The sequence below is a fragment of the Gymnoscopelus braueri genome, assembly GCF_963280865.1.
Source record: "Gymnoscopelus braueri genome assembly, chromosome: 11".
Lineage (NCBI taxonomy): Eukaryota > Metazoa > Chordata > Actinopteri > Myctophiformes > Myctophidae > Gymnoscopelus > Gymnoscopelus braueri.
This window is the reverse complement of record NC_137613.1, coordinates 2,834,443-2,844,270: the sequence shown is the minus strand read 5'-3', so window position 1 is coordinate 2,844,270 and position 9,828 is coordinate 2,834,443. Positions and strand designations below refer to the sequence as shown.

General features: G+C 41.6%; 2 protein-coding genes across 2 annotated transcripts in view; one reads left to right on the top strand and one right to left on the bottom strand.

Moving 5' to 3' along the window:
• The window catches only part of LOC308094783 (protein NLRC3-like), a 293,741-nt gene that overhangs the window by 145,279 nt on the left and 138,634 nt on the right, over positions 1 to 9,828 (bottom strand). The gene's annotated exons all lie outside the window — the stretch shown is intronic.
• thsd7aa (thrombospondin, type I, domain containing 7Aa) overlaps positions 1 to 9,828 on the top strand; it is a gene marked incomplete at both ends in the record, with an annotated part of 158,541 nt that overhangs the window by 54,803 nt on the left and 93,910 nt on the right. The window contains 2 exons of the mRNA XM_080441696.1: positions 662 to 856; positions 1,598 to 1,636. Coding sequence (XP_080297822.1) covers positions 662 to 856; positions 1,598 to 1,636 — 234 coding nt within the window. The remainder of the gene's footprint in view (positions 1 to 661; positions 857 to 1,597; positions 1,637 to 9,828) is intronic.

Below are 9,828 nucleotides of genomic sequence, written 5' to 3'. Positions count from 1 at the left end.
CGTTAAGCCAATTAATTCCGCCCCACACACACTCCCTGTTGACAGGCTCCACCCCCAGTGCCAATTATCAACCTCCTCCTCCCCGCCCGGCTTCACATATCATTCAACATGCTGACAGAATAATGAATAATAATAAAAATAATAATGAATGAGATTATTTTTTTCTAATTCATGGAATTTCTTTGTTGTTGTTTTTTTTTTACTTTATGAAATTATTTAGATTTTATTAAAATTTGTTTCTAATTTATAAGAAATATAAAAATATTTGGGGGACGGTCCCAAGAATGGCTCCCGTCCCTCTGTCTGTGAAACACTGTAATATACAATGTGGACAGGGCCGGACCTACCGTTGAGCTAGGGTGGGCTGCAGCCCGGGGCCCCCAACTGGGGGAGGGCCTAAAATAAAAAAATAAATAAAAAAGTGTAACCTTTTTTTTTTATTATTGTTTTTTTATGATCAAATTGTAAAGTAACCCTACCAAATTAACCAAATTAAAGTAACAAAAACCTGAAATAAAAGGAAAAAAGCCCGCAAAAAAAAACGCGCAGGGGGGGGGCCTCAAAAAATACTCTAGCCCTGGGGCCTCAACTCCAATAAATCCGACCCTGAATGTGGATACGCTGTTTGACCGTGGTTTCTCCTCTCCGTCCTCTTCCCCAGGAGGGTACGTGGAGAGACAGCTGTGCCGCGACGCCATCCTGCCCATGCCCGTCGTGTGCGAGGTGCCCTGCTCCAAGGACTGTGCCCTCAGCCCCTGGACGCCCTGGACCCTGTGCTCCCACACCTGCTCCGGCAAGAACACGGAGGGACGGCAGATGAGAGCGCGCTCCATCCTGGCTTACAACGCCGGAGAGGGTGAGTCATCATCGTCCTGGAGGAGTGTGGGTGGTGGTGGGACAGTAACTAAAGTACATTTACTTTAGTAGTGGAGTACGGTTAAAACCCCATTCAACCCTGGAACGCATACTGTGTCATTTTAAGATGAATTTGGGCTATTCAAAAATAGCAGATATACAAGCTCATAGCGCGGCACCGAGTGCCGCGCTATGAGCTTGTAGATCTACTATTTTTGAAAAATATTTTTGCGCGAATCTTTGAATATGTATAAACATATATATATATATATATATATATGTATATATATATATATATATATATATATATATATATATATATACACACACACACACACACACACACACACACACACACACACACACACACACACACACACACACACACACACACACACACACACACACACACACACACACACACACACACACACCAGCGTTCATTTATTGGTGTGTGCCAATAAAAAAAAGTGGAAGTGTGAGTAAATGTATTTGAAATTTTGGATGTGCTACCCTTTAGGGATTTTTTTTAATTCCTTCTTTTGATGTGGAAACTAAGGGCATTTTGTCTATAATTGCAGTTAGTTTTATAAACACACAATAAAGTTTCAGTTAGTTATAGTTTATTTTATTTTATTGTAGTTTTTATTTGGTTTAGTTAACAAAAATGTTTTAAAAATTTTAGTTTACGTAATTTGGTTAGTTTTGGTTAACTCTAATAACCTTGGTTCCTCCTCCACAGCCACTGCTAGGGTTGTGGCCTGGATCACTGTGATGCAGGGTAAGGCGTAGCGTAACGGCTCTGTCTTAGAGCTGGATAGAGAGCAGTGGTTCTCAAACTAAAATAACATGTGTACATCTGTCAGAGTTACAGACTTATATAGAGCGTCGCAGTTCCCGCCCACTTCCTGTTTTTTTTGGTGCCGGAAGAAAAAACTCAATGCATTTTTCCATTGACATTTCCAAAAATATTTATATCTATTAATTTAAGCCTCGAATCAAGCCATCACGAGATGACATGAATCATGACCATAAAACGTTTTTTTCTGTGATTTTTTTTTATTTTATATTTAATTATATGATATACTATATTTAATAAATACCCTTTGTTTTGCCGTTTTCAACAACAAAAAAATCACAGAATCAAACGTTTATGGTCATGATTCATTTCATGTCATGATGGCTTGATTCGAGGCTTAAATTAATAGATATAAATATTTTTGGAAATGTCAATGGAAAAATGCATTGAGTTTTTTCTTCCGGCACCAAAAAAAACAGGAAGTGGGCGGGAACTGCGACGCTCTATAAGGGTCCATTTAGAACCCTGAGAGAGCCCCCGGACCTCACTTTGAGAACCACTGCAATAGATAGAGGCCTTAGTATGTCTCCAGAGCTAGTACTGTAGTCAGTGGTGGAAAGTAACTGAGTACATTTACTCAAGATCAGTTTTGAGGTACTTTCACTTTTGATTATTTAAATGTTTCAATACTTTTATTTTTCGTCTACTCCACTGCACCTCAGAGGGAATTTTTTTTTTTTTTTTGACTCCACCACAATTACTTGAAAAATGTAGTTATAAGTTATTTAGCAGATTTTACATTATTATTACTAAACATACATTGGTCACTTAAGACCTTATACATGGTCTATTCAAAAATAGACAAGCTTCATACAAGATCAAAAAAAAAAAACACAAGCTCACAACACGTCACAATGTGATGTGTTGTGAGCTTGTTTTTAAAATAATCACTTTGATACAATTATTATAAGTATATGTAAGTATAGTTTGATGCCAATACTTTGGTACTTTTACCCAAATAAATGTTTGAATACAGGAATTTTAATTCTAAGTATTAAAAGTCCTGTATTTCTACATTGTGGTATTCTTACTAAGTGCACTCTGGCATTTAGATGTATGTATGTATGAGCAAAGTGCTTCAGTAGAGTTATTTATTTTTTACTTGAGTAAAACTAAATCTGAGTACTTCTCACTTCCACCACTGAGTATAGAGTCTGTGTTTCTGAATATTACTGTATCTGTAGACAGAGTGAGTGTTTTATTCAAAGTGTCAGAGCCTTCATGCATTAGAGATGCATTGAGCCGATCCTGTAGGATTCTTTCCAGCTCCTCTTTAACCCAGCAAGACCGGGAAGGCATCTGTCCTTTTAAGATTTTAACCACTTTAACCGTTATCTTATACTTTGGCTATTCAAAAACAAGCTCATCACATGGCACCGAGTGCAGCGCTACGAGCTTGTAGATCTGCTATTTTTTGTTTTAATCATAAAAATGTGTGCACATCTTTGAATATATATATATTTTTAAAGCGAACATTTGTAACTAAAATCTGCTTCTGGGGGGATTCTACAAAACGAAAGAAATGTCTATAATATCAGTGGTTCTCAAACTTTCTCATGTCAAGGACCCCCAAAATGATATGTATTTGTATTTGACATCTCAAAATATGTTGTTCCAGGGACCCCCAGAAGCAAAGATTTGAGACGTTTTAAAGAAATATATATATATATATATTCAAAGATTTGCACACATTATTCAAAACTAGCAGATCTACAAGATATACGCTTGTATCTACAATAAAATAATGGACAAAGTGGTTACACAGATGTGTTCCCGGTTTTAATGGTTTAATAAATGTATGAACCAGTAGAATTGATCAAAACTTTACATTTTTCATTCCTTCTCAAGGTGTCTCCCGGCTGGACATGGTTCCTCCCATCTTTGGTACTTTTTATACCCCTATATATATACGTTCTTTAGTAGAGATGTTAGAGACGCTATAATGTTCCTAGAGAAGTCCTGAGAATGCTTTATTAGTTTTAGCTGATGTTGTAAAGTAACCTCTCTTACATGATCGCTGCTGTCAGGGCGGATACCTTGCATCTCCATATCGCAACATTAAAGGGATAATTCACCCCAAAAACAAATACAAAATTCTAATGATGAGTCACCCCATGGAGACTTGAATTCATGTATATTGTTTTTTGTTTAGTTTTTGTCTCATTCCTAAGACAATAATTTGATGACCGGCAGCGGTTCCGGTAGGAGACACAAAGAGACTCCTTTGTGTCTCCTACCAGAACCGCTGCCTACCGGTCCTGCTGGTCATCACATTATTGTCTTAGAAATGAGACAAAAACAAAAACTTATAAATGAATTCAAGTCTCCATGGGTAATCCATAGAAAAAAAGAGTCCTTTTGGGGGTGAACTATCCCTTTTCTTTAATGACCTACTTGGTCATACCACAGGGTCACACGACGGTAGCACAAAATAGCCGATCTACAAGCTCACAATGTGTTGCATCGCAACCCACGCAGTGTTAATTTTGTTGACTAAGACTAAGAGACTAAGGTTTTTGATATTTAGTCGACTAAGACTAGACTAAGACTAAACAATGTTCAGAAGACTAAGATAGGACTATAACTAAATGGTGTGTTGTTCAAAAGACTAAGACTAAGACTAAATCAAGATTTGCTGTCAAAATTAACACTGAACCGACGTAAGCTTTAGATCGGTTATTTTTTTGAAAGTGTGGTCAGTGGGTTTAAAGAATATTTAACAAATGAAAAGTGTGTTGTGTTCCATACAGCATTGTATGGAACACCAAATCATCTTTTTCTCATCCACACGCAAGGTTTCCACCCTGTCAGCATCGATAATGTTTTATTAAAAAGAAGGAGATATGGCCGTCTAGTCTAGATACCCAGTCAGTGTGTTACGCTGCCGCCTCCACATTCTGCTGGCTCAGCGTTATGTCAGACGCTTGTAGCAGCATATAGAGAGAAGCCCTGAACTAACCCACTGAGCCCGGGGACGCTTCTGTGAGTCATTCTAGATTTATTTGTCTATTAAAAAAAATATCAGATCTACAAGCGCTATGAGTTTGTAGATTAAAAAAAAAAAAAAAAGTGAAAATGTGTGTAAATCTTTGAATATATATACATTTTTTACTCAAATCTTTGCTTCTGGGGTCCCAGGAACAAAATATTTTGAGATAGGGGTCCGACGCGTGGACAAATACATATCATTTTGCGGGTCCTTGACATGAAAAAAAGTTTGAGAACCACTGATATTATTGCAACATTTGTTATTTAAAAAAACTAAAAAGGATTTAGAAGACATTTGTAGAATCCCGATTTGAGTAAAAATGTTTTGATTTGCACACATGTTCACGATAAAACAAACAAAAAATAGCAGATCTACAAGCTCGTAGCGCGGCACTCGGTGCCACGCTATGAGCTTGTAGATTTGCTATTTTTGAATAGCCCTAAAGTATAAAATAATGGTTGAAGCAAAAAAATCTAACAATGACACGGTATGCGTTCCGGGTCTTAATGGGCTAAACAGCCTATAGCTGGATGTAATGGAGAACAGCCCTGAACAGCGTATAGCGTAGCGGCGGGTCGGGGTGTAATGAGCGTTTCCCTCGGCGCTAAGTGGTTCAAACCCCAGGTGAGCAGAGCCGCTGTGCAAGTGGGTGTGTGAGTGGTAATGGAACGGTTCCTGACACGTTAAATCCCCAGCCCGCAGAGCTGCCAGTCACCAGCTCAGAGATGGGTGCATGCATGGGCTGGCAAAGCCGCATGGTGAACATGCAGAGCCAAACCCAGCGTTAACTGAACCACTTAAACCCCTGGGTTCTTTAGTAAAAACAGACCCGAGTTACAACTCTACCAGGACCGCTGTGTTTTCAGTGTACACCAACTCTCTTTGCCATATACACATGGTAAATGTATACTTCACATTCACACACCGACGGTGGAGGAAACCATGATGCACGGCTGCTCATAGTCCATATTCACACGGCGGCCATTTTGGAAGTTAACATTGCGTTGCTGTGGCAACTGGGGTGGCAACTGGGGTGGCATTTCATTGACTTAATGGCAATATGGCCGCCGTGTGAATATGGTCTATAGGGAGCAAGCAGTTAGAGGGTTCAGTGTCTTGCTCAAGGGCACTTTCTTAGTAACCAGGAGGAGCCGACGGGGATGGAACCTGGAACCCTTGGGTTGCCCGCCCGCCCATTCACTTGTATGGAGTTGCTCACCCAGCAGCACATACTCCCTTTTCACTGCTTTTTACCCCGTCTTCCGTGTTTGTTGACGGTGACATTTCAGGGCTCATCTGTGTCGTTTCGCATCGACTTGCAGGCGCTGTTGTGTCGACTCGCGTGCACAACCCTGTGCACAAGCTTGTGCTTAAACGTGTGCGCAAACTTCGCCAGTCAAGCCCATTGGTCGAGAAGCGTTTTCGCACGTCCATGTGTCTGGCCCTGGCTGTGGTAAGCTGCAGTACCAGAATCAGCCACCGTGACCTCAGCGCTTCACTTCTCCCTCTGTGTTGTGGGGTGTGTGTCTGTGCAGTCAGTCAGTCTAACAGCCCTGCTGTGGCTCTAACTGCTCCTGACATGTGACACCAGGAGCTCTTCACACTTGAGGTCACACTGTCTGGCGTATTCACCACGTCTCTTCTCATACATAAATGTTATTTTCTCCTCCTCCTCTCTCTCTCTCTCAGTACAGTATAGACACCTATATTCCTCACACACTCTGCTGCAGAACAACCCTGCCAGTCTGTGCGTTAATAAGTAAGCCTCACCGAGCCATGTGGTCCAAAGAGCAGGAGCCTATATCTCACATTCCTGTAGCGTGAGGCGGCTTGATGTGCAAGAACACCCCATGGGCATGACGCTAGAATGTCACAGGGACTTACCCACCAATCCAACCCTGAGTGCCAGGCAGGGAGGCACTGGGTCCCATTTTATTATAGTCTTTAGTGTGACCAAACCTCCACCTCCCCATCTCAGGGCGGACCCTCTGACCACAAGACCACTGAGCTGGTGGGTGTGTGCGTTGCAGCTCATTAGCTTTCCCCAGAATCCCCACAATGCAGCAGGGCAGGCAGGCAGGCAGGCAGACAGAGGCTGGGTGGAGGTTAGATGGATGACGTGCAGCGATGTGTTCAGACAGCCAGGCTGCTGTTCTCCTCTGTTCTGTCTGCTGGAGGAACCATCAAGTCCCTCCTCTCCTCTCCTCTCCTCTCCTCTCCTCTCCTCTCCTCTCCTCTCCTCTCCTCTCCTCTCCTCTCCTCTCCTCTCCCCTCTCCTCTCCTCTCCTCTCCTCTCCTCTCCTGGACATCTGCTCTGGCACGCTGCAATGGCGGGTCCAGACTTTATTTGGACTGGGGTGCACAGGCAGCCCTGTTGGGGTCGCGCACGTGCACACACAGGCATGCAAGCACACGTGTCGGAATATCATTTTAGTCTCCATCAGTCCTGTCATATACAAAGGGTAATTTACCAAGTAGTGCTTTGTAAATGAACAGGGTGATATGATACGCTGCTTCCTCATATAAGAGCCATGGGAAAACCATCTTACTGAAGTGTATAATGTATGATGAGTTCTAAAACGTGCTCCCGCAGCAAAGCCCAGCGCACTGTGGAAAAGCACTTCTAATGTCTTTAAAGTACTGTCTGAGGCGTCATGCATATACAGAATGTCTCCATAATCAAAATATTTACGTGATTTGTAGCTTGAGAACAATCCTCTGTCGTTTTTTTTCTTTTGAGAAGCATGATCTATTTCTGTAGAGGAACCCGGTTTGACAGCCTGGATTATGAACGTTGAAGTATTTAATGACGCCGTTTCAAAGACACTTATTGAGAGCAACACACAGGCTCTGTGACACGAAGCCGACAAAACACACACAGCTCAGTGAACGATAACACTAAGAATGTCATATGAATGATAACAACTATAATAACGCCTGTAGCCTAACAACGTCTCTACAGAGACGTACAGACACACAGAGGAATGGAAGAGAGCGTTATGTCTGTCTGTCGTTACGACATAAAGATAAAACACGCTTTGCTTAACACATTCAATCCGGGAACGCATCTGTGTGATTTTTAGATTTCTTTGGCTATTCAAAAATAGCAGATCTACAAGCTCATAGCGCGGCACCGAGTGCCGCGCTATGAGCTTGTAGATCTGCTATTTTTGAAAAATCATGAAAATGTGAAAATCTTTGAATATGTATTATATTTTTAAAGCGAACATTTGTAACTCTTTGCTTGTGGGGGGTCCCTGGAACAAAACTTTTTGAGATGGGGGTCCGCAGCCAAATACATATACACTGTGGGTGGTCCTTGACATGGAAAAAGTTTTGAGAACCACTGATAGTATAGCAACATAGGTTTTTTTAATGATTTGGAAGACATTAAAGAATCCCCCAGAAGCAAATATTTGAGTTACAAATGTTCACAATATATATATATATATATATATATTCAAAGATTTGCACAAATTTTCATAATTTTTTAAATAAAATAGCAGATCTACAAGCTCATAGTGCGGCATTCTGTGCCGTGCTATGAGCTTGTAGATCTGCTATTTCTGAATAGCCAAATAAATAAAAAAATTACACAGATGCATTCCGGGTCTTAATGGATTAATTAACACAAGCAGAGATAAAAACAAAATGCCGCAACATTCTTCAACCAGTGGCAAAGAGTAAAAGTTTAATTGCTAACACTTAAATATTTAACAGTTAATTTAACCGTCTATCCCATTAGCCACAGCATCAGTAATGGTTTGTCTGTTATTTAATGAACTCCATGGGCTGATGAATGACTAATCCATCCTGCAAAGATCCAACATGTAAATCCAATAATATTTAATGTTATGAATTACACCCGGTTGAAGGACGTCCCTGCTGTGTGGTTACGTAGAGGTCAGTTATATCCTCTCTGTCGGGTGTTCATTTTCAGGATCCAAATTCATTAACTCCTTCAGTGCCAGACTTATTTCTGGCTGTGTTTGTCCACTGCCAGATTATTATTATTTTTTTTAACCTTTTTAACTGGTCACAGAAAATGTATATCCGTTATGATCGCTTGCCTGACCGTTAGTAAACACACGCCTGGTATCAGTGTGCGTCGCCCAGAGAAAAAACATTCCAACCGCGACAGCCCCCTTGGCTGCACGTTGAAAATACCTCGTCTCGCGAAATCCAGGGCAAATCTTCGGACGACGTCGTTTCCGGATCCTTGTGAGTAGAAAGTGAAAGTGATCACTGGGGTGATATAGAGAACAGCGTAATGTCATTGGTACCTGGAACGCATCTGTGTCACTTTAGATGTCTTTGGCTATTCAAAAATAGCAGATATACAAGCTCATAGCGCGGCACCGAGTGCCGCGCTATGAGCTTGTAGATCTGCTATTTTTAAAAAATCTTGAAAAATTTTTTTTTAGATTATTTTAAAAAGACTGTTAGGATTTAGATTTTTTTTAAAGAATCGCCTCAGGTCTTATAGGGTTAATAAAACCACTACAAAACTAAACGTCAAAGTCGTCCTTGGCAGCGAATAAGCAAATCAAAAGTGGCAAATCTGCTACTTTTGAAGCTTTTGTGTGACATTGTCGTATGATAAAGTAGGACGCTAATTTAAGAAAAAGCACAATATGGAGATTTGGAGGTTTCTGCCGGATTAAAGTATTGAAAAATGGAAATACTAATAAATAAAGTACCTCAAAATTGTACTTAAGTACAGTACTTGAGTAAATGTACAGTTACTCTACACACCGTTGAGTGGGTCAGTGCGTTGTGGTTGCATAGAGGTCAATCATATCTCTCAGTTATCAGCTGGTCTCCTGGCTCCTCCATTGATCTCCACATCTCGCTCAATGCCTTCCTGGCCGCTAATGGGCGACCTCCTCCTCCTCCCCCTCCTCCCCCCTCCTCCTCCTCCTCCTCCTCCTCAGCGGGGGGTTCTCCTTTTCCAAGGTGACGGCGGTCCGCTAATGACGGTTCTGCGGGCTGCGGAGGGGGACGGGGTCATGTGACGGGGTCACGTGACAAAGGAACGCACCACACGGCTGGGGTCTGTCCGTTTCAACGCTGGCCCTGAGGGTCAAACCCATGGCTGCCAATCCACCCTGCTCACCGGTGGTCC